At 37.9% G+C, this 25,138-nt stretch overlaps 2 protein-coding genes across 3 annotated transcripts in view; one reads left to right on the top strand and one right to left on the bottom strand.

Moving 5' to 3' along the window:
- Positions 1–25,138, top strand: part of RGL1 (ral guanine nucleotide dissociation stimulator like 1) — a 244,339-nt gene that overhangs the window by 8,482 nt on the left and 210,719 nt on the right. The gene's annotated exons all lie outside the window — the stretch shown is intronic.
- Positions 981–7,667, bottom strand: APOBEC4 (apolipoprotein B mRNA editing enzyme catalytic polypeptide like 4). Its single transcript, XM_012736068.3, has 2 exons — positions 7,418–7,667; positions 981–3,551 (listed from the first exon to the last, which is right to left on the bottom strand). The coding sequence occupies exon 2, from the start codon at positions 3,519–3,521 to the stop codon at positions 2,427–2,429; it is 1,095 nt and encodes a 364-aa protein (XP_012591522.2). The 5' UTR covers positions 3,522–3,551; positions 7,418–7,667; the 3' UTR covers positions 981–2,426.

The following is a 25,138-nucleotide window of genomic DNA, read 5'->3' as shown; positions in this document are numbered from 1 at the left end:
GCCCCTCTTTTCATCCTCATTGGTTTCTTGGGATATACCCTGATATCTTTTCCAGATCATCATAGTACTGGATGCTTTAATTTATTGACTTCTATTATCTTTATTTGTAGTTTCTATATGTGTGATAGGGATGATATTCTTCAATATCACCATTGCCAGTTTGCTGAAAAAGGATGGAGCATCTCAACTTCTTCTCCCCCTTGATCCCTGGGCCATCCTGACATGACCAAGAATACACTGTATAGTGAGCAAGAATAACTAATTACTGCACTGCAGGATCTCACTCCATGGAAGTGTTGCTTTGCTGTTTGCCTTCTTATTGCAGACAGAGCTGAAAAGAACCTTAAAAATGAAGTGGCTCATATTTCTTGTTTCACAGATGAATAAACAGATTACTTGTCCTGGGCTATATATCTTTATACCCTCTTAACAGTCTTTTGTCTAAGGCATGGCTATATTGACCTGGACTTCTGATCAGACTTGGGGCTAGGAAGAAGGTTTTCCCACACAAAACTATTTTAAATCACTTTAGAAAAAGGTTACTTCTTCCTAGCGCCAAGTCTGATCTAACCAGTATAAGAATTTAACTGCCAAAGGCACTTTTTCCCCCTACAGTTCTGGCAACTTCTCCTTTTGTTATATACTGTTGATATCCAGGTTCACATTTGAAATGTAAGTTCAACATAGATTTTAGACCATGTTTCTAACTGGATCCTTTGCTGTCTGATTCATGTTGTGCTCTCTTTGACCATTCTGAAGATAGATTTCATGGCAACAAATCGAATTTATTTTAATAATGATTAGAGATGCTGAATTTGTCATGTTGGGGTCTTTTTAACTCTATCCCAAATTGTGGACATAATGATTTCATGATCTAATAATAAACTTCAACAGTACCTCTTTAAATAATAATCACTATATACCCATACTAAAATTATATTTCAATAATTCTATTAAAATTTGCAGGCTAACAATAAAAATTTCTTTAAAATATTTTATTCACATTGATTTTAATCACAATATTAATTTCTATTCCCAAAACATTTTTTCCCTATCTTTCTCTTCCTCCTCCTTCTCCTCTTCTTGGAGTATTATGTGTTTTAATGTAACTCTTGTATTAGCTTAGGACTACTTTTTATACATATTCAGAAAAAATTTAATAGCAAGTTACAGATGAATGTACATTTATTTTGTAATGTGTCTTTACATATTTCCAAGAGGGAAGTGAAGCAGCAAATGTGAACTCATTAAGCATAAGCAAAGTGTTTTCATTTAAGTGCTCAGAGCATTAGTCAAGGAGAACTTCCTAGAAGAATTGTGTTTGGAAGAATATTTTAAGAAAAGGTACAAATATGCATTGGTGAAGAGGGAGGGGTCAGAAAAAAGGGAAGTAAAACATACAAATTATGCACCAGGGAACTGTGTTAGAAGAAGGGGGAAAGGATGCAAACAAAAAGGAAGATGTCCATTGCCAGACGGTTAAGCAGGCAGTTGGCTTGAGTGGAGAAGGGATGTTGGGGAGTAATGATTGGTGAAGTCATGGAGATGTAGATTCAGCCTTGCTACCCATGTTTTGCCTGGATACAGTGCTAGATCCTAAGGGAAAAGCTAAAGAGGGGGGAGAGATGGTGCTTGGCCTATAAGACTTTACAATCTTTCTGATGAGGCAAGACAACAGGAAGGGAAAGGAGGAGACTTGAAAAGCAGTAATAGTGACTGGATTTTGTATGGCATGTGATGGAGGGAGTCTTTGGAGATTCTCGTGTATAGTCTTGCCTGTATCATCTGCTCAGAAGAGAGAGGTCTGAGCTGGGAAAGATCAAATGGAGCAGGTGGCTAAGTTTCAAAAATCAATTTTGTAGATATATGCAATCAGCAGAAGAGCTTTTTCCCACACAAAACTATTTTAAATCACTTTAGAAAAAAAATGAGCTGCCTAAAATCTTCTGTCCACAATTAACAATTAATGGAAAATCACTGGTTTGCTTCTGTAAACAGCACTTAATGTCAGTAACTTCAGGCTGTTTTCTAATTTTACAGTAAATTTTTTTACTGAAACCAATTTAAGAAGCTATTTAGTCCATAGGCTTTTATAGTGAAGAGATGATGTGGGTAGACTAGAATAATGACATTCCTTTTCTGCACCAAATTATTAGCAAGATACTAATGGCTCCATTTTGATGCTGTCACTTTCAAAATAAAGGAGAGGGATCAAGTTGCTTATGGAAACATTTTGGGTTATGTTAAAAATAGCATAGCTTTATAATAGTTGATATGGTAAATAATTCAGGTTTTGCTTTTAGTGTACCAGTTTATATCCATCTTGGATCAGACCTAAGAGAAAGTTTCCAGATTTTTGTTGGACTTATCAAATAAGTACTGTGGTATTAATAATTGTTTGGTTTCATCCTGTAGAAATGTAGACTTTATTTTTTCCCTTTCTTCTTGTTCTTCTTCTTTTCATCTGCCTCCTTGCTACTTGCATACTGTTCTGTGATTTCTGCTATTTCTACTGGCCTTCCAATGGGAGGTCTTCCTAGGTTCTTGGTTTCCTGGAATGCCATTTGAGGCATATTTAAGTGCCTTATGACATTCCTGGGTTTATTTGGGTTTTGACCCACTTGGATTGGTGGTAGATCTCTGAAAGGTACTAGCACAAAAACAACAGGAACCCTGAGGTCTGGAGTTAGGTTGGGTTGCAGTTGTCCACTCGTTGCTTGAAAAGACCATCCAGGAAAGACATTGGTTAAGGGGCAGCTCTCGAAAGTTGCCTGATTCTCTTTTGTCTGGGGAAGAACATCAGTGAAGTAAGGTTTTACTCCTGTTATCGCATTAATTTCATATGCGTTTTGCCTGTCAGTCAGTGCCCTCCCAGTTAAAATGGGATGGAAAACTGTTGATCCTGAGACACCACTAACAAAGTTGTTGAGGAGAGAATGCCAAATCCCACCACTTATTGGACTCAAAATGACCTGAGGCCATAAGCTGGCCAGGCTCCGGAGAGCTTCGCGGTTCCACGCAGAGGCAGGAAATTCAGTCTCGGTATGGTAGAGCTGAGAAAAGTAAATACTAAGAGTGATGTCTGGATACATTCTCAGGAAATTGTACATTTTGCTGATGCAGCAGTGGTTAGCTTCATTACAGGGGGAGTTGTTGGAATACAGAATGATATGCCTGATGCAGTCATTATTGTATATGGCTGAGTCAAGATAACCATTTGTCTCAAATAGCATCGATTCTGGGTGGGTATCAATCCCTGTGCAACTGCTAGCATGGCCCTTTTGAACCAGGCTACCAGAAGAAGTTTTTAGTTCATAAAATGTGAGGTGTTTTGTTTGAGGATATGTTGGCCCATAAGGGAATCCAAAAATCTGATAAAATTCTGTGTAGGAAACTCTTGCTTCTTCACCTGTTCGAATATGGTATGGACAATTAGTGCAATCTAGAGAGAAGCTTAGCCAGTAATAAGGTTTTATGATTGTTCCATGATTTGCTAGGTATTCCTCATATAAGGGCTCCATTGCTTGTTTTATTGTCTTCTAGCTGCAAACCTAAACAGGAATGAGAAATTATGTATAAAACAAGTACAGGAAATATTGAAGACAATGCATTGATTTATTAAGCTATACTTTTCTTTAAAGGAGATAGCATAATAAAGATAGTGATATATATATGCATAGATCAGACAGTTCTAGATTCATTTTTCTTTATTGAGACTCCTGGAGCATGGAGAAGAGACAAAAGAGAGAGTCATAATACAACTTTACCTGTTTCATGGATTCTGAGTCAGTAGAGCAAATGGGTTAACAATGCAAGTTCTAAACAGACTGCCTTTTTCAAATTTGGGCTCTGCCAATTACCAGCTTAGTGGCCTTTGGCAAGTTATTTAATATCTGGTAGCCATAGCTTCCATGTCTGTAAAATGAGGATAATATTAGTACTTACCTCAGAAGACTGTCTTGGAGTTTGAATGATAGAATAAATATAAAATGCTTTACTATGTGCTTGTCAAATAGTAAGGACTCAATAAATATTAGTTCTTAGTATAATAGGAATAATACAAAGTGGGTTATCTAGATGATTCCTGTTCATGAGAGTTCAAAAAATAAGTGAGATGTTTTGCATTTTGCTCATGTCTTTCTTTTCTTGGAATATGATAATGTCTAATCTGTAGTGCAGAGATTTTGAGTGTGCATGCGTTTAAAATCAGCTATTTCTTAAAATCATTGGCAATAAATTGGGGATGTTATCTTTCTGAAAATAGAATCATGGGGTCTATTTTGCTTAATGGTAGAGAGTTCTTGTAGAAGTGCCACTTGAGTATTCTTTGGGTCATGGACAGTCTTTGATATTTGAGAGTTTTATTTCCAGTGAGTAAGTCTTATTAGAGGATTGTTGAAAAATTACGATTATAGAAAGCAACCATGGTTCTTTAGAATATTTCACATCAATAGTCTCTGGGATGTTAAACCCCCAAAGTTAAGATCTTCAAGTAATAATTTTTCCTTTAAAAAATATTCTTTCAATTATCATTATTGCCAAGCAGCTACCTAGGTCATTATAATATAGTTTTTAAGACATTTTTAAATAACTTTTTATTTTACAAGTATTATATGTTTCTTATAGAATATTTTAAAAAATACCTGACATATAAGGAGAAACTAAAAACTCATTAGTTTATATCATTTCATATTCCCATCACTGTTAATAGGTCTATTCCCTCTAGTCTTTTTGCTTTGTATGTATATTATACACAATATAAATAAAATCATGTTTTATACCCTGCTTTTCCTCTTAGTATCGTGTCATGAACATTTTCCATGTTATTAAAAATTCTTCAAAAAATACAACATTCATGGCTAATCAGTATTTTATTATATAACATTCATGTTCTTGCCTCTTTTAACTATTATAAATAACACTTTAATTCATATTTCTGTAAATAAATCATTTATATCTCTGCTTTTCTGTTCTTTTCTTTCCTTTTTTGTTTGAGACAGGGTCTCGCTCTGTCATCATAGCTCATGGCAACCTCAAACTCCTGGGCTCAAATGATCCTCCTGCCTCAGCCTCCCGAGTAACTGGGACTATATATGATTCTTTTCTTTAGTATGGATTACTAGAAGTCATAGTATTAGGTCAAACTTCGTCAGATTGCGTCCTAGGAAGGTGTACCAATTTCATTACATTCTCTCCCAGTGTTGTCTGTCCTGATTTGAGAAGTGATCATTGGTGTCTCTTTGTTGCTATAATGTTTGCCTTTTCCAGTTCTAGTGCAGTGCTTATTGGTCTATAGTACTTATTCTTCCATGAAATATATTTGATCTCTCACCTATTTTTTGTTTGACATTTTCCTTATTGATTTGCAAGACCTTTTTATGTATCAAGAATATTAACTCTGTCATATTTGTTGCAAATATTTTACTCGGTCTATAGAGCCTTTTAATCAGGTTAATATTTTAATTACACAAACTTTTATATTTTTATGTGGGCCAGTCTTTACTCTTAAAATTTATTTTTTCCTGTTGTATTTAGAAAAGCCATCCCCTTTCAAGCACAATTAAGTATTCCCCATAACTTCTTTCATGTATTTATGGTTTCACTTTTTACTTTTGACTTTGTCCAGATAGCAAAACAGGTAATTTAAATGAGGTAAACTGATCACTGCAACAGAATATATATTTTTTACTTTTCAAAATCTAACTTATATCACAAGTATTTATTATGGCCTTAACATATGGAAACACTTTGATCAACTTCTGTCGTCTTCATCCCAGATGAGCTCAGTCATTGCTGTTATTTGATACAGCTTGATCTCCAGACTACAACCTGCAGGGTTCCTATGCTAATCCTGTCCTGGGCAGAAAATATTTTAATAGCCTTAATCCAGCTGTAGATGGAATGTAGCTTTACTCATGTCATCATTATCTTGATGGCGAATACCCCTGCGGGAACTCTGGCACCACACACACCAGGTTTCAGATTTCTCCTAATCCCTGCCTTGTCAGCTTAATCCATGGGCTTGGACGTTAGCTTCAGTTTCTTTCTTACTGCCATATTTTCCTGATGCAACTGAATTCCTGCCCAGCGGCTTCCTAGTTTTTATAGTACCTTTTCCTCCCAGGAACTGGATTTAACCCCTGGCAATGGACAGCTTTCTAGAAACCCAACACCATTTCCTGCTTGATCCTGACCACTGTCTTCTTCCTGCCTCTTCTCCTCTCTTAGCCTTACTCTTCAGACTGGATCTGACTATCAAAACTTGCTGAACCCAAGCCCAAATTCTCACTCTTTGAATATTGTGCCCTTGTTGTGGTTGACCGCTGGGCAGCACACCTGACATCCAGGGTCCTACTCAATTACAATTTCAACTCACCTATAGAAAATTTACAGATCGATTTGGCTAAAATATTATGGAAATAGGTTCAAGAGGCATTTTCTGCCTTTATTATTTTTTAAGGTGGGGTGTGTGTGTGTGTAATTAACTATATATAATTGGCCCATGATTATCCTTTGGGGAAGCAAAGGTCTTTGTATCTTTTAAGATAAAGGCAGCAAAATGGAAACTTCTGATACAGTTTCTAAGCACTCCTTCCTTTGCACCCCTCTCTCCTATGGCTATTTTAGCCAGAACTGATACATCATTTCTGTCTTTAAGGAGATCGTGGGCACCAATGTCCTTGACACACGGTGGAGGGAGGCCCTTCTTGCTGATGGCTTCTACAGTGTCAACCAACTGTGGCTCCCTATTTATGGAGGAAGCCCTCACTTTTTCAAAGGGTCTTTCTGGGCTTGTTCTCTGATCATCCTCATCTGAAAAGCGAGCAGGAAGGAACTCTTGCCCCTCTTGCCCCCTTTGAACTCTTACAGAACTCATGGTTTATTGTAACAATTTGTTATTGATCACAGACTATCTTGTGCTGTTAACTTTTGGCATCTGTCCTTTCATTCTCTCCTAACCAGGTGGAGATGGACCCTGTTTAGCCCAGGGCCTCCCTGCCTCAGCAGGTGGTTCATAAACCATGTTGGTTGAGACTTTTTCCCCCCCAGCAGCCTGTATCCATACCACCGTCCTTTTCCTCCTGCTTTGTCTGTGCTGGGGAAATACATGGTGCATGTTATAGAGTAGACCGGCTGGCAGTAAGAACTAGAGATGTGTAGAACCCAGCCTGCTGGAGGCCTCTTCGCATCCGCTGTGAGTGGCCCTTGGGCTAGGGCTGTGGCAGGACAGCTTTCCTACTTTAAAAGAAACGAACCACACCATAAGGCCAAGCTGTTCCCATTCCGCTCAACTAGGATTTAGTGAGTACTGTTAAAGCACAGTTTGCACTGGAGTAATTGGAGAATGGAGTTTGCCCTTCACAATCTGCACACAATCTGTTAGCAGCTAAAAACAAATGTTAGCAGTTATAATTACCGGCATTTTTGTCTCCAGACTTGGATCACATTCCAGGTGTTAGGAGAGACGGTCCATTTCCTTTTTTTTCTCCTTTAAGTCCCATGCCCTGTTTCAAGTGGCTTCGAGAGGGCAATTGTGCTATAAAGAGTCACTTTATATATATTAGCCCAGGACTCTTTTACAGTTTGTGTCTATTAGTTCACTTGAACTTTGCTGTTCCAAGTTAGAAAGACCTTGCTGAGGTGTGGCTGCCTCTTAGAACACTGTTGAATTGGTGCCATGGTAACGTTTGCAAAGTAGCTACTGCTAGGATACAGCTCTGACACTTATTACTTTATTTGCATATCAAACCACCTGTTCCAAAGATGAAAATATACACGACTGCATATTCCAGTCTGGGTAGAAGGGTGCTAGCTAACTGTTTAAGTGAACATGGTGGGGTTTTTCTCCCTCTTGCTGAAAGGCTGAGGTCCTAAGGTACAGCTCCTCAGCACCTTCCTCCAGGTCTAGAGCAGGTGCCCGGCTTGGTGGTTCTGTTGCCTGTGCAGGTTCCCCGGCCTCTCCTTGGGGGGCTTGCCCTTCTGTGAGAGGGAGCAGAGATCTGACTTCCCCAAGGGGAGACACTTTGTACTACTAGGCCCATAGCCCCTGGAGGGGGCGCTGTTTTTTCTGTCTAAACATGTGTTATGTGTTAGTAGTTTCCCTCCTCTTAGAAATTCCCCAGGAGACTCTTGCTGTTGGTATATATATGCTTTCCTCCAGTGTAAGACAAGCCATGTTCCTGGGTCAGTTGTGGCCCTTCCTCTGTGACTGACGGAAGAGCCACTTGTCCTTCTCCATTCTTTCCCCTGTGCCCCTTCATCCCCACGCTGTCTCCTCACACCAGCACATTGGTATTGGTGGTCATGACTCGTCTGTGCTCACTCTGCATTATCTCCTCGTTTCTCTTCCTCAGGCCACTGGAAAGAGTGAGTGGTGATGGCTATTGTGCATTTTCCGTGAGTTGTTGCTACCAAAAGTTCCTAAGCTACAGGGATAATGAGCACCCAGAAGGCACTTTCTGCCTTCCTGCAGCTTTACCACTCTTAACTTCTCTCCATTGTCAAAATTCCAGTCTCCACACCAGCAGCGATCCTTTGTCATCTAGAGGGGTCCTTGTAGATTGATATTTTATCTTGATCTCTGTGCCTTCTGAGTGTCTCGAGTGTATTCAGTAAGTCCTCAGCTGGTTGTTTTTTAGTTACATCTTCCTTTACGCTTTCTCTGGCACGCAGTCACTCTGTCACAACCCATTCCCTCCCCACCATTTGCCATGGACCTTGCTCTTCTGGTGCCCACTTCTTGCCTCCATGCTTCTAGCATTTCCTAACTGAATGCACTTGTAAATATAAAACTAAGAGCTGATCCTTGTAGCTCATCTTTTATTTAACCTTAGTAAATGATACATTAAAAATATTACCTTTAAATACTTATAAGAAGCTGATAGCTCTGTAAGAAAATATTAGCTGTCTGACAGGTTCCAATGAGGGGAGAGAAAGACAAAAAATAGTCCCATAATCTTCTGTACCATCATCTCATGTACATGGTGCACCCTCAGTGGTAGGTTATGTGCTCAGTGAATGATACACTAAGGAAGGTTAAACTTAAAGAGACAGGAATAATGAGCCTCTAACTACCAATTGCATTTTAGGGATTGGTAACTCTAAGTCGCCACCATTTTTTAAGAGTTGGTGTCTGTCAGATGTAGGAAGACTCCAAGGAAAGTCAACCCTGTGATGTTCCATTTAGGTTGCACAGAATGACTTTTAAGGCTGAATTTTATCACAAGGAAACAAAGGGCCTTGACCATGGTTCCTGTTCACAATTCTTATTGCTAGGTTGACATGTACAGGGAGGGAGATATTTGGAAGAAACATCTAGCTTCCCAAACAGACTCTTTTTTTCTGTGTTCCTTTGTTAATCTGCCATGTTTCATCTGTTCAGATGAGTTATGATGTATATTACCTGTGTAAAAGTATTATGAGATGATAATGAGGAAGATTTATAAAGGCCACACTCTCCTACAATGGTATATATGTATATTTAAAGACCTTTACTCAATTATACACTCCTAAAATTGTTATTAATCTATGTTCTGGCAACCCAATTTGGGATATAGCCAAGATTCTTGTGTGTTGCCAGTTGCTACATACAAGACAAACTTCTCTTTGTGTGGCAGGAAGTAAAAAAATTTATAATGTATTGCTAAATTGATAGACTATTGTTTGAACATACTGTGCCCAATAAATTATACCATTCAGCACTTTTGTAGCTGTTTGGTTGACACTCTGAATAATAATGCCCGAAGTCATGTAGCAGTAACAACTACCTGAAAAAAGGAACTGAATTTAAAAAGTAAGCATGAAATAAAGAAGATCAAAGGATTCAATAGATTTTATGGGGCTCACTAGGAATTAGATGGGGAAGATGGGATGGGAAAAGTACTTACTGGATTTGAGGGAAAGGGAGTCAAAAAAGCAGAGGAGGATGGATCTTGTAGCTTGAGGTCATAAACAGGATGGCCACAAGGTGGCAGCACAGCCTTAACTGCAACCTTTAGTTTGCTACCATCGCAGACTTTCAGAATTAGTCCATGTTGATTTTCCAAAGTATCCTGGGGAAACAGCAGCAAATGTTTAGAATTAAAGGTGAGGAAAAGTGTGGGGTGAAGGCACCATCTTTACTTCCAGGGTCTATATAAATGCTCTAAAGCGGCGGACCCCAACGTTTTTGCAACCAGGGAGTGGTTTTGTGGACAAGTTTTCTAGGGATGGGGGTGGGATGGGGATAGTTTCGGAATGATTCAAGCGCATTGCATTTATCGTGCAGTCAGACCTGTCTGCTTATGATGATCTGCAGCCGCTCCCCAGCACTAGCACCACCGCCTCAGCTCCACCTCAGAGCGTCAGGCATTAGAGTCTCACGAGGAGCCGCAACCCGGATCCCTCGCTTGCGCAGTTTACAGTAGGGTTTGTGCTCCTGCGAGAATCTAGTGCCCCCGCTGATGTGACAGGAGGCAGCTCAGGCGATGATGCGAGTGGTGGGGAGCAGGTGCAAGTACAGGTGAAGCTTCACTGGCGGGCCCTGCAGCTCACCTTCTGCCGGGCTCGGGTTCCTGACGTGCCATGGACCGGTATGGTCTGCGGTGTGAGGATTGGGGACCGCACTCTAAGGAAGGCATCCAACTATCTGTGGGGAAGGACCGATTTCAGCTTCTAAACCATCAGACAATAATATTAATACTTTTGTAAAACTCAATAAAAGTGATTTCCTAGAAAGAAGAACAAAAAGGGCATATAAAACACAAGCCTATTTTTCTGTAATTAATTAAACAGATAGAAACAGATCAAGAGACATAAAATTTTAAAATTACATTTCAGCGAATACCAACAGAACACCTTGTGCTTTTGTTGTCTGTACTTTTGGTGTCATATCCAAGAAATCATGCCAAGACCAATGTTATGAAGCATATCCGCTATATTTTCTTCTAGGAGTTTTAGTTTCAAGTGGAGGTCTCTGTGTATGGTATAAGACAGGGGTCCAGTTCCTTCTTTTGCCTGCAGATATCCAGTTTTCCCAATACCATTTGAAGAGACTTTCCTTAGTTTTTAATTTGTGTTTTTAGGAGAAGGAAAAAGTTTTATAAATTTGCTGGCAAATGAGGAGGTTGGCAGACTCCCGTCGTAAAGTACCAGTACCAGCATCCTCAGACTTTCCTTAGTTTTGGCACCCTTGTCGATGATCAATTGACTGTATATGGTCGGACTGTATGATCAATTGACTGTATATGGTTGTTTCTGGGCTCTCTATTCCGTTTCATTGGTTTATATGTATGTATTTGTGTAAATATAAACAGAAGGAACATACAGAAAAAAAGAAAAGAATTACAGAAAATACACATGTTGTTTATTGAAAGTATGTATATAGGTGATTAATATAGAGAATCATTATTACTCTCATTGTATCCCACAATTGTAATTAAACAAAAAAATTATGAAGGAAATAGTAAATCTCTATATTCAATGTCCTGTATACATACATTTTATGAATATTTTGTGTATTTATTTTTAGTGTTTTTATTGTGGCCAACTAACTTGCTTCTTGCTTGTTACTTTACCTAATCTATGTTGAATTGATGATAACACTATTTGCAAGATATAATATATATCTAACCTATTTCTGTGTTTTGTTTTAATAGCATCATAACAGAGAAAGCCAGTCTAAAAAAGTTTGTTGACATGAATACAGGAAGAGATTTTAAAGCAATTTCATAAACTCAAGATATTAACTTTTATTGTTTGTTTAAAATGAAGTAAATGATATTGCATTTTCAAAATTCATTATCAATCCTTTATCAGTGGCCAATTCCAACAATTTATCCTATAAAGTTATATTAAATATAAATTATCTTTCAATAAGAAAATGGATTTAGTTCCATGAATTTCATATGTATAGATTGTCTTTTGATAGAGAATAAAAATTTTAAACATTCTATCCATTTCTTTGTATGTATGATAACTTTTGCAGACATATAATATCAAAATCATTACCTGCTTCATTATAATAGTTGTTAAATTATAAAACATGATATAACAATCTGTAGAAACTCTGTTCTTTCAAGCTTCTAATATTTGTTCTTTCAGTTGTCCGCTACTGAGAAATATGTTGAATTTATTCCTTGCTTAAAAATATTAAGATTATTAACATATTGCCAATTATAGACAAATAAGGAAGTCTGGCTGTCCAATACATACCTTTAAAAAGTTGGGCCCATACTGGTTTCTTATTCGGTAGAGTAACTGTTGAGTTTATTCAATAGTTCAAACATTCTCTACAGAACTTTTCCTCTTGATAACTATCATACCTGACATGTAGATACAGTTGTTTATGATCAGCTTCTATATTATCACATAAAAGAAAAATCTCAAATGTAATGCATTAACCTTTATCATTCGTAGTTTTTACTGTGTGACTAAATGACACTGTTTGATTCAGCTGACTTTTGCTTCACAGGAAGACTTTCTTGATGAAGGAAGCAGTGTGTTGATTTACTTTCCGGCTGAAGCTCCTTAGCCTGAACACTTACCCTAGAATGTTTCCTGTCATTGCACCTATGCCATCGGTACCTTCTCTTACAAAAAAAAATTGAAATTCTAAATCACATTTTCTGATATTAATCATACATTGGAGATCAGGGCCATCAAATTCCCATATAAGTTTCTAAATACTTTCCATTTCTCTACTTTATGTTGTTGCACACTGATAACAGTTTATGGACCAGCACTGACTTGCAGTCCAGCTTTGAGTGATCTTGCTTTACTCAGTGTGAGCTAGTCATTCTTCTAATAAGTGACCTTTCTAGGCAGACTCTTGACTAAGTTCACTAAATTTTATTTAGGTTTATAACTCTGTCTAGCTTATAATACAAATGATGAAGAATTTTTAAAATTTAATTTAATTTTTTAATTATATATATTTAAGGTATACAACATGATGTTTTTGATAGACATATAATAGTGAAATGATTACTGCAGCTAAGCAAATTCACCTATCCATGTCCTCGCATAGTTACCTTTTTTTGGGATGCTTGTGGTAAAAGCACCTGAAATCTACTCTCTTAGAAAATTTCCAGTGTACAATACAATATTATTAACTCATTCATTCTATGTAACTGCAACTTTGTACCCTTTGGCCTACATTTCCCCATTCCCCCATCATTGACCTAGATAACTACTGTTCTACTCTCTATTTCTATGTATTTGACTTTTTTAAAGATTCCACATATAAGGGAGATCATATAGTATTTTTTTTATGTGCCTGGCTTATTTTACTTAGCATAATGTCCTTCAGATTCATCCATATTTTCACAAGTGGCAAGATCTCCTTTTTGTAAGGCTGAATAATATTCTACTGCATATACACATCACAATTGTTTATCTGTTCACCCATCAGTGGACACTTAGGATATTTCCATGTCTTGCCTATTGTGAATAATGCTGCAGTGAACATGGGAGTGCAGACATCTTTTGACCTACTGTTCTCAGTACTTTGGGGTATATAGCCAGAAGAGAGATTGCTGAATCATATGGTATTTGATTGTTTGGAGGACTCTCCATACTGTTTTCCATAATGGATGTACCAGTTTACATCCTTGCTAGCAGTGCACAAGGGGTCCCCTTTTCTTCAAACCCCTGCCCAAACTTGTGTCTTGTCTTTTTGTTAATAGCCATCCTCACAGGTGTTAGATGATGCCTTATTGTAGGGTTTTTGTCTGTTTGTTTTAAAGATGAGGTCTCACTATGTTGCCCAGGCTGGTCTTGAACTCCTGGACTCAAGTGATCCTTCTGCCTTCACCTCCTGAGTGCCTAGGACTATAGGCACACACCACCATGCCCAGCTCTCATTGTGGTTTTGATTTGCATTTTCCTGATGTTAGTGATGTTGTGTGCCTTTTTATATACCTGTTTGCTATTTGGATGTCTTCCCTGGAAAAATGCATGTTCAGATCCTTTGTCCATTTTTAAATCAGATTATTTATGTTTTTGCTATTTGGTTATGTGAGTTCCTTAGGTATTTTGGACTTTAACCCCTTTTCACATATATGGTTTAAAAATATTTTTTACCAATCTGGAGGCTGCCTTTTCATTTTGTTGATTGATTGCTTTGCTGTGTAGAAGCATTTTAGTTTGATGTAATTTTGCTCATTTATTTTTGCTTTTGTTGCCTGAGCTTTTGGTGTGATATCTAAAACATCATTGCTAGAGCCAGTGTCAAGGAGCTTTTCACTGTTTTAATTACAATAGCTTTGTAATTTGTAATCAGAAAGTGTGATGCCTTCAACTTTGTTGTTCTTTTTCGAGATGGGTTATTTGGGGTCTGTTGTGGTTCCATATGAATTTTAAATTTGTTTTTGTATTTATGCAAAAAATGCTCTTGGAATTTTAAGAGGAGAGTGTGTTAAATGTGTATATCACTTTAGGTCATATGGGCATTTTAACAAGATTAATTCTTCTAATCCATGAATACAAGACATCTTTATATTAATTTGTGTCTTATTCAGTTCAGTTTCTTTCATCAGCGTTTTATAGTTTTCAGTGTATAGCTCTTTTACCTCATTGGTTACATTTATTTTATTCATTTTGATAAATGGTAATGTTTTCTTGATTTCCTTTTTGGATAGATTGTTATTATTATTATTATTTTTTTTTGAGACAGAGTCTCACTTTGTTGCCCAGGCTAGAGTGAGTGCCGTGGCATCAGCCTGGCTCACAGCAACCTCAAACTCATGGGCTCAGCAATCCTACTGCCTCAGCCTCCTGAGTAGCTGGAACTACAGGCATGCACCACCATGCCCAGCTAATTTTTTGTATATATATTTTTAGGTGGTCAATTAATTTCTTTCTATTTTTGGTAGACACGGAGGTCTCACTCAGGCTGGTTTCGAACTCCTGACCTTGAGCAATCCACCCGCCTCGGCCTCCCAAAGTGCTAGGATTACAGGCGTGAGCCATCGCGCCCGGCCAATTGTTATTGGTATAAAGAGATGCAACTGATTTTTGTGTGTTGATTTTGTGTCCTGCAACTTTACTGAATTTGTTTTGTGGCATCTTTAGGGTTTTCTTTATATAGGATCATGTCATCTACAAATAGGGATAATTTAACTACTTTCTTTGCAATTTGGATGTCTTTTATTTCTTTTTCTGTCTGATTGCTCCTGCTAGTACTTCCAGTACTATGTTGAATAGAAGTGAGCACCCTTGCCTTGTACTGGATCTTAGGAGAAAATCTTTCAGTTTTGCTCTATTGATTATTATATTATATTTTCCTAATGGCCTTTATTGTGTTGAGAAAATTTCCTTCTATATCTTTTTTGTTGGGTCATGAAAGGATGTTGAAAGTAGTCATACTTTTTCTGCATGTATTGAGGTGATCATGTGGTTTTTATCTTTCATTCTGTTAATGTAGTGTATCACCTTGTTTGATTTGCATCTGTTAAATTAACCTTGTATCCCAGGCATAAATCCCATTTAGTCATGTTGTATAATTTTATTAATGTGCTGTTGAATTGAGTTTGCTAGTCTTTTATTGAGAATTTTGCACCTTTGCTCATTAGAGATTTTGGCCTGTAGTTTTCCTTGGCGTCTTGGTCTGGCTTTGGTATCAGGGTGATGCTGGGAAATGATGAAGAATTTGAATAAAAATATAATTTGTTGAACAGAGATTAACATTTATAGGGTGACTACTTTGTGGCAAAAATTTTACATGTCTTATATCCCTAAAAGGTGGGTATTATTATAATTTCCATTTTACAGATGAGTAAACTTGGGCTCAGAGTTGGTTGCTCAAGATTATGTTAAATGTAGCTGGTAATTGGAGAGTTGGGATTTGAGCTCAGAGCACTCTAACGCCGAGGGCATACTCTTTCTTTTATACCATAATCCCTCCATCACACCCTACTTTTTCAGCAAAAGAAAATTATTTCAGGCTGGGCGCGGTGGCTCACACCTGTAATCCTAGCACTCTGGGAGGCCGAGGCAGGCAGATTGCTCGAGGTCAGGAGTTCGAAACCAAGCCTGAGTAAAAGCAAGACCCTGTCTCTATTATAAATAGAAATAAGTTAATTGGCCAACTAATATCTATAGAAAAAAAATTAGCCGGGTATGGTGGCGCATGCCTGTAGTCCCAGCTACTCGGGAGGCTGAGGCAGCAGGATCGCTTGAGCCCAGGAGTTTGAGGTTGCTGTGAGCTAGGCTGATGCCACGGCACTTTACCTGGGCAACAGAGTTATCTCAAATGTATGGCCTAGTCTTAAGATAAATGGGAAAAACCATATTGCAAAGGTAAGACAATGATAAAATTAAGAAAGGGAAGAAAATGTAGGAAAAGTGTGTCATGATAAGATAAGTATATGTGGGAAAACACCTGACAGTGTTTCTGGAAAAGAGGAAAAAAAATTAAATCAACTTCATTGAGGTATAATTTATATATAATAAAATGCACCCATTTTAAGTATACAGTTTTGTGAGTTTTGACAAATGTATATGCTTATGTTACCACCATTGTAATGAAAATATAGAACATTTCTATCAATCCAAAATTTCTCTTGTGCCCCTTCCCTATCACTTGCCTTCCCCTATGGCTCTAGGCAAATATTGTCTACTTGCTATTACTATAGAGTAGATTTATTTTTTCCCAAAGTTTCATAAATGTGAAGTCATAAAGTATGAACACTGGTTTCTTTTGCTCAGCATAATGTTTTTGAGATTCATCCATGCGATTGTATATGTCAGTATTTTTTTTTAATTAATAAGCTTTATTTTTTAGAGTGGTTTTTAGATTCATAGTAAAATTGAACAGAAAGTACAGAGAGGTCCCGTATACCCCCTGTGCCCACACATGCGCAATCTCCCCAACTAGCAACATTCCTTGCCATAGTGGAACATTTGCTATAATTGATGACCTACACATCATTATCACCCAAAGTCCATGTTACATTAGAGTTCACTCTTGGTGTTGTACATTCTGTGGGTTTTGACAAATGTAGAATGGCATGTACCTATCACTGAAGTATCATACAGAATAGTTTCACTGCTTTAAAAATCCTCTGTGCTTTGCCTATTCATCCCTCCCTCCTCTTCAACCCTGGTACCCATTAATCTTTTAACTGTCTCCATGGTTTGCCTTTTCCAGAATGTCATATAGTTTAAATCATATGGTTTGTAGCCTTTTAAGATTTACTTCTTTCACTTAATATATATTTGAGATTCCTCCATGTCTTTTCATGACTTGATAGTTCATTTCTCTTTTAGTGCTGAGTAATATTCCATTATCTGGATGTATCACAGTTAATTTATCCATTCACCTACTGAACAAACAAAACTTGGTTGTTTCTAAGTTTTGGCAATTATGAATAAAGCTACTATAAACATCCATGTGCAAGTTTTTATGTGAAAATAAATTTTTAATTCCTTTGGGTAAATACCAAGGAGCATGATTGCTGGATCATATGGTAAAACTATGTTTAGTTTAATAAGAAACTATCGAACTGTCTTCTAAAGTGTAAATTTTGCCTTCTCACCACCAATGATTAAGAGGTGTTGCTTCACCTCCTCACCAGTATTTGGTGGTGTCAGTGTTTTGGATTTTGGTCATTCTAATAGATGTGAAGTGGTATCTCAATGTTTTAATTTGCAATTTTCTAATGACATATGACATCTGTATATCTTCTTTGATGAGGTGTCTGTTCAGAACTTCTGCCCCATTTTTTAGTTGGGTTATTTGTTTTCTTATTAGTGAGGTTTTTTTTGTGTGTGTGTTTTTGTTTTTGTTTTAAGACAGGGTCTTCCTCTGTTGCCTGGGCTAGCATGCAGTGGCATCATCATAGCTCACTGCAACCTCAAACTCCTGGGCTCAAGTGATGATCCTGCCTCAGCTTCCTGAGTAGCTGGGACTATGCCCATTAGCTGGGCACCACCATACCCTGCTAATTTTTCTGTTTTTTGTGGAGATGGGGCCTTGCTCTTGCTCAGAGCTGGTCTTGAACCCCTGGGCTCAAGCGATCCTCCTACCTCGGCCTCCCAAAGTGCTAGGATTACAGGCATGAGCCATTATGCCTAGCGTCTTATTGTTGAATTTTGAGAGTTATTTGTATATTTTAGATAATAGTCCTTTACCAGATATATCTTTTGTAAATATTATCCTCTATTTTGTAGCTTATATTTTCATTCTCTTGACATTGTTTTTAACAGAGAAGAAATGTTGAATTTTAGTGAAGTCCAACTTATCACTTATTTCTTTCATGGATCGTTCCTTACGTGTTTTAAAAAGTCATCACCATACCCAAGGTCACCTAGATTTTCTCCTATGTTATCTTTTAGGAGTTTTATAGTTTTGGATTTTGCATTGAGGTCTATGATCCATTTTGAGTTAATTTTTGTGAAGGGTATAAGCAAGGTCTGTGTCTAGATTCATTTTTTTTACATGTTTATGTTCAGTTCCAGCACCATTTGTTAAAAATACTATCTTTGCTCCACTATATTGTCTTTGCTCCTTTGTCAAAGATCAATTGACTATATTTTTATAGGTTTATCTCCAGGCTTTCTATTGTTTCATTGAGCAATTTGTCTATTCTTACACCAATATCAACAATGTCTTGATTACTATAGCTTTATAGTAAGTCTTGAAGGCAGATAGTGTCAGTTGTATGATTTTGTTCTTCTCTTTCATTATTGAGTTGACTGTTCTGTATCTTTTGCCTTTCATTATAAATTTTAGAACTAGTTTGTCAATATCCACAAAATAACTTGCTGGATTTTGATTGGGATTGCATTAAGTCTGTAGATCAAGTTGGAAAGAACTGATATCTGACAATATTGAGTCATGTTATTCATGAACATGGAATCATGGAATATCTCTCCATTTATTTCGTTCTTATTAGATATCTTTTATTAGAGTTTTGTAGTTTTCTTGAGAAAGATGTTTTTTTTTTTAGAGATAGAGTTTCACCCTGTTGCCTCCCGAGTTGCTGGGATGACAGGTGTATGCCACCATCTCCAGATAATTTAAAAAATTATTTTGTAGAGACAAGATCTTGCTGTGTTGCTCAGGCTGGTCTGTAACTTCTGGTCTCAAGTGATCTTCCTGCCTTGGCTTCTCAAAGTGCTGGGATTACAGGTGTGAACCACTGTGTCCGGCCAGTATCTTGAGAAAAGATCCTGTATATACTTTGTCAGATTTATACCTAGCTATTTTATTTTTTTGAAAACTAATGTAATGGTGATATGTTGTTAATTTTAAATTTCTCTTGTTCATTGCTAGTATATAGGATAGTGATTGACTTATATATAATTGCATATTAACTTTATATCCTGTAACTCTGCTATAATCACTTACTATAGCTCCAGGTATTTTTTTGGCTATAGGGGAAATGGCAATCCCTGAAAATTCTCCATGTGATTGCTGTTGAGAAATCTGTCTTCAGTCTGATTGTTGTTTCTTTATAGATAATTTATCTCTTCTTTGTGACTTTTAAGAAACTTTCCTTGCCTTGATGTTTTAGTTTCCTTATTATGTGTTTAGGTATGGATTTAGTTTTATTTATCCTGCTTAAACCCAAATTTCATGATTCTTATTTTTCATTAATTCAAGAAAATAATCATTATAATAATCATTATGTCTTGAAACATTCCTCTCCTCCATTCTCTCTTTTCTTTTGGAACATTGATTAGGGAAATGTTGAACATTCTCATTTATCCTACATGACTCTGTTGTAGTGCCTGTAAAAATCATCATCTTTCATTGCTGCATTCTGGATTATTTCTCCAGATCAATCATCTGGTCCTCCACTTTTCTCTACATGTATGTTAATCTGCTGTTTAACCCACCATTGAATTTCTAAATTCAATGATTATATTTATCATTTCTAAAAGTTTTATTTTATTGCCTATATTTTCATGTTTTGGGGATTTTTTTTACCTTCAATGAATTTAAATGTTCTATATAATCTGTAACAAATAGTTCTATTATCTAAAGTTTTTGGGAGTCTAACCCTGCTTTTTATTATTTCTCCCCACTCTTGCTTAGATTGTTTCTTTGGGTGTTGTAAAATTGTGTTTAGTAAGTCACACTTGGTGGGGACCCTGTGCGGCCTGCACTGAGCCCCTGTCTTTTAGAGCAGTGATTCTCAATATGCGCTGCACATTAGACTCACCTGCTGAGCCTTCAAGTGTCAGGATGGCAGGCTGGACCCTAGACCAGATAACACAGATACTCTGGGTATGAGCCCAAGGCATCAGTGTTTGTAAAACCCTACAGTCAAGATTGAAAACCACTGCTCTAGAGAAAATTTGCCTTTGACTTTTATAGGTACTACAACTATCTTTTCAACCTTGGACCACTTCAATATCGATTTCTCAGCTTTGGGTTCCTGAACTATATGGGTAGTAGAAATTTGAACCTCATGTTTGGGGAGGCTTCCCCTCCCCCCCCCACCAAACATCTAGGCTGAGATAGGTTCCTTGTCATCGCTTTTCACTGAGAGATTGCCCTTTAGGGTTTTGGGGGGCAAGGAGGAGCTCTGGTCCACTTCCTCACATCGATCAAACCCAGGGCTTCGTTGTCTATTTCCATATGCCTGTGAAAAGCTAAGATTCTTGGTTACCAGTATCAACAAATAACCTCTGGGCAGCCTAAATGCCAATGCCAGTGCAACACTTCTATGTTTATAGTTTTCTCGGTTTTGGTTCTAGAATTTCCATTTCTTCCCTGTGAGCTCAACTATGCATTTGGAATCATTGTTATATTTTATCAATTTGAGGTTTTTCTGTGTACTTAGATCACAATATTTCTGGAAATAGAAATCTTTTTTTTTTCCCCACGTAGAAGAGGAATGAGAATGGAAATAGAAGTCTTACTATGATGGTAATCTGTACCTTTGTGGTCATACCCTGCCCTATGGGATCATCTACTTTTCCTGATGCCTGAGCCCAGTGTGAACTTGCAGTGTCTTTGGGCATGGTGCATTGGGTTTGCAAGTGTCTGCCTGGCAGACAGGCTCCTGGAGCTTGTGTGTGTTTCTAGACTGTGCTTGGCCTGGTCTCGGCTTCATTGCACTTCAGCTGATCTATGTTGCCAGGCTTCCAGCATGCTTTGGATTCCAGTCTACCTGAATTATGTCAACCTCTATTCTTTTTCTTCTGTTTCCAACTCTTTGTCTTCACTGACTTGCCAAACCCAAGTCTGGTTTCAGTTTATTTCCTGGACTCATCTTTCCACAAAGCACTCTCTATCTCTGATTTGAGAGTTTGTAACATAGTTTATAGCAATGTGGGAATGAGTCCAACTCAGGATTCACATTTCTAAGATGCCCAGATGGTTTTAGCAAAAAGTTTCTAACTTTCTGCTTCATTAAAAAAGCAACTTAACTTATTGAGTATGTAAATCCCAAAGACTTTCTATTCCATGTTGATAACATTTATACCTAGCATATTAATTGAGTATAAATGCTGAATCACTCATTTTGTCAGAGGGAGGGAATTTACAGTTAAGGATACCCTTTTGATCTTTTTATTTGCTTGATTCATGAGTAGCATGAATTTATATGTACCAAATAAAACCAGCTGTGGCTGGATTGTGGTTGTTCTAGTCCATGCAATCCTTTCACTTCGAAACCTTGTAAGGAAGCTGAGTGTGGTGGAAAGCATCCAGAGAACTCTTGGAAGTCTCGATAGATCATTTACCCCACTCTGCACTTTCCTATCTCTTTTAGGAAGCTCTGCCAAGATCACTACTGAAGCACCAGTTTTCTGCAGAGAGCAACTCCTGGCCTTGTGCCAGTGGTGTTAGCATTTAGCTATGACTGTGGCTTTGAGATTTAAGCAAGATACCTGGTGGCAAGAGTGCCCAATCTACTGGTAATGAGCCCACAGAAATGGTGGGTTGCATGATTCCTGGTGTTTAGTAATCTGATAGAATTTTTAATCTTTGATCTATCAATTGCATACTTTTAGTTTGTATTAATGCCCTCCTTTTAATCATTTTGTCCTTATTTAGGTTTTTCTTCTTACTTTCTTTCCTTTCTTGGCATTATCTTTAAAAGGAATTAGGAGGCTCTCCAGAAGTTGCTTTTGAAGATTGTTGCAATGTGTATACCTGTCAAAAAGAATTGACCAAACCCTGTTCAAAGATGTTTTATACATCAAGTTCTGAGCCAGTCTCAGCTCTTCTTTTCTGATCCGATCATCCAGAATGATCTGAAAGGAAACCATCAGAGCTAATTATAGAGTCCAGAGTGATTTTCAGATGCCTTTTTTTCTTCTTTTACTCATACTGGGCACTCAGGAATCTTGCACTCTGGATGAACCCAGTTTATAGTTTGGTTGGGATGGGGAAAACAAGGTTTTAGACTTTATTTTGAAGGCAAATACCTTTAATTTATTTAGGAGATACTTCAATTCTATATGTTTTTTTCCTCCTTTCTTTTTTTATTTTCTTCCCTCCCTTCATCTATCTTTCCTTCTTTCTTTCTTCTATTTTGGTAGCTTGGAACATCCCTAATCTTTTGGAAAATTGACATTGTTGAAAGGAAAGTATTATTTCTATTACAAAAATGTGATTTAGAACAGTGGTCCCCAACCTTTTTAGTGCCACAGACCAGTTTCATGGAAGACAGTTTTTCCATGGACTGGGGTGGAGGGTGGGATGGGGATGGTCTGGGATGTTTCAAGCGCATTACATTTATTGTGCACTTTATTTCTATTATTATTATATTGTCACTTGCCACTCACTGATAGGATTTTTTTTTTTTTTTTTTGAGACAGAGTCTCACTTTGTTGCCCAGGCTAGAGTGAGTGCCGTGGCGTCAGCCTGGCTCACAGCAACCTCAATCTCCGGGGCTCAGCGATCCTACTGCCTCAGCCTCCTGAGTAGCTGGGACTACAGCCGGGAGACCATGCCCGGCTAATTTTTTGTATATATATTTTTAGTTGGTCAATTAATTTATTTCTATTTTTGGTAGAGACGGGGTCTTGCTCAGGCTGGTTTCGAACTCCTGACCTTGAGCAATCCGCCCGCCTCGGCCTCCCAAAGTGCTAGGATTACAGGCGTGAGCCACCACGCCCGGCCTACTGATAGGATTTTGATATGAGTCTGTAAGCAACTGATTTATTATGGCCTCTGCAGTCAAACCTCTCTGCTAATGATGATCTGTATTTGCAGCCACTCTCCAGTGCTAGGGTCACCACCTCAGCTCCACCTCAGATCATCGGATGTTAGATTTTCATAAGGAGTGTGCAACCTAGATCCCTCACATGTGCAGTTTACGGTAGGGTTCATGCTCCTATGAGACTCTAATGCCGCTGCTGGTCTGACAGGAGGCGGAGCTTATGCAGTGACGTGAGCAGTGGGAGCAGCTGTAAATACAGATGAGGTGCCACTGACTAGCCTGCCACTCACCTCCTGCTATGCGGCCTGGTTCCTAACAAGCCACAGATGGTACCAGTTCATGGCCCCGGGGTTGGGGACTTCAGATTTAGAATAATGAAACCTCAGGTTTGGAAAGAACCTTAATGTTTCTCTATTTCAGCCGCTTAACTAATATTTGAATCCTTTCTACTCTACACACAGGTCATGATGGGCTACCTATTAATACATCACCTACACTGGTGGGAAACTTCCATGTCCTGGAGTGGCCCATCACAACCTTGAACAGCTCTGACTGTTACTTAGTTACTGTTTATGTTGAGCTAAAATATACTTTCCTGTAACATTTATCCACTACTCTTTAGTTTCTTTCTTTGGAACCATATAGAGGAGTATTTTTCAAATTTCAAGCTAAAATCTAGGGTTATGCAATAACTTATTTATTTATTTATTTTTTTTTTTTGAGACAGAGTCTTGCTTTGTTGCCCAGGCTAGAGTGAGTGCCGTGGCGTCAGCCTAGCTCTCAGCAACCTCAAACTCCTGGGCTCAAGCAATCCTTCTGTCTCAGCCTCCCGAGTAGCTGGGACTACAGGCATGCGCCACCATGCCCGGCTAATTTTTTCTCTATATATTAGTTGGCCAATTAATTTCTTTCTATTTATAGTAGAGACAGGGTCTCACTCTTGCTCAGGCTGATTTCGAACTCCTGACTTCGAGCAATCCGCCCACCTCGGCCTCCCAGAGTGCCAGGATTACAGGCGTGAGCCACTGCGCCCGGCCGTGCAATAATTTTAATTGGATATGACCAGCATTAAAAGAGAAGAAGGAGAAGAAGAAGAAATAGAATAGAAAATACCAGTGCATATCACAAGTAGTAAAGTTTTCATGAAATCTTTGTCTTGATTGTATAGTTAAGTTATTTAATTATATAATTAACTATAAATATGTACTAGATTTAATGATCAGAAGTGTTTGAAAGCTACTGAACAAAGAAAAAAATGTAACTTTTCTTCCCTGTGACCACCCACTTAGTTGAGCCACTCTCATGCCCCACCAAGTCTTTTCTTCTCTAAACTAAACATTTCCATTTCTTTCCACTCATTCATATGTATCATGGTCTCACATTTCCTTGCCATCCTGAGTACAATCTAGTGAACCATGTTTATATGAAATTGGGGCCTGCCATTGAAAACAATGTCCCTAGCTGTGTTCTAACTGAAACAGAGGCAAGCAGAACTATCCTCTTTCTGGCTAGCAGAATACACTTCAGTGATTTTAGTGCAGCCTGAGGTTATCTTCAAATCTGAAGAGGCTGCACATACCATTGGCCACTGGTTTTGGAGTCTGCTGACGGTAAAGCTGACAGTAAGTCAAATAGTAACCCTGGGCAAGTTATTTAACTCCTCTGTACCTCAGTTTTCTCATCAGTAATATAATGATATTTCATATTTTGGATATTTCATAATATTTTTGGATATTCTATATTATGAAGCATGAGGAATACTTCATAATATTTTTGTGAGCACTAAATGAGTTAATGTATGTAAAGGACTTAGAAAAGGGCTCATAGGAAGCACTCAGTGAGCTCATTTAAAAAAAAATTTTTTTTTGAGACAGAATCTCACTCTGTTGCCCTGGCTAGAGTGAGTATGGGTGCCATGGCGTCAACCTCGCTCACAGCGCCACCATGCCCGGCTAATTTTTTCTATATATTTTTAGTTGTCCAGCTAATTTCTTTCTATTTTTTTAGTAGAGACAGGGTCTCACTCTTGCTTAGGCTGG

This window comes from Microcebus murinus, chromosome 23, assembly GCF_040939455.1.
Source record: "Microcebus murinus isolate Inina chromosome 23, M.murinus_Inina_mat1.0, whole genome shotgun sequence".
Lineage (NCBI taxonomy): Eukaryota > Metazoa > Chordata > Mammalia > Primates > Cheirogaleidae > Microcebus > Microcebus murinus.
Note: the sequence above shows the minus strand (reverse complement) of the source record. Positions and strands in the feature narration are given on the sequence as shown.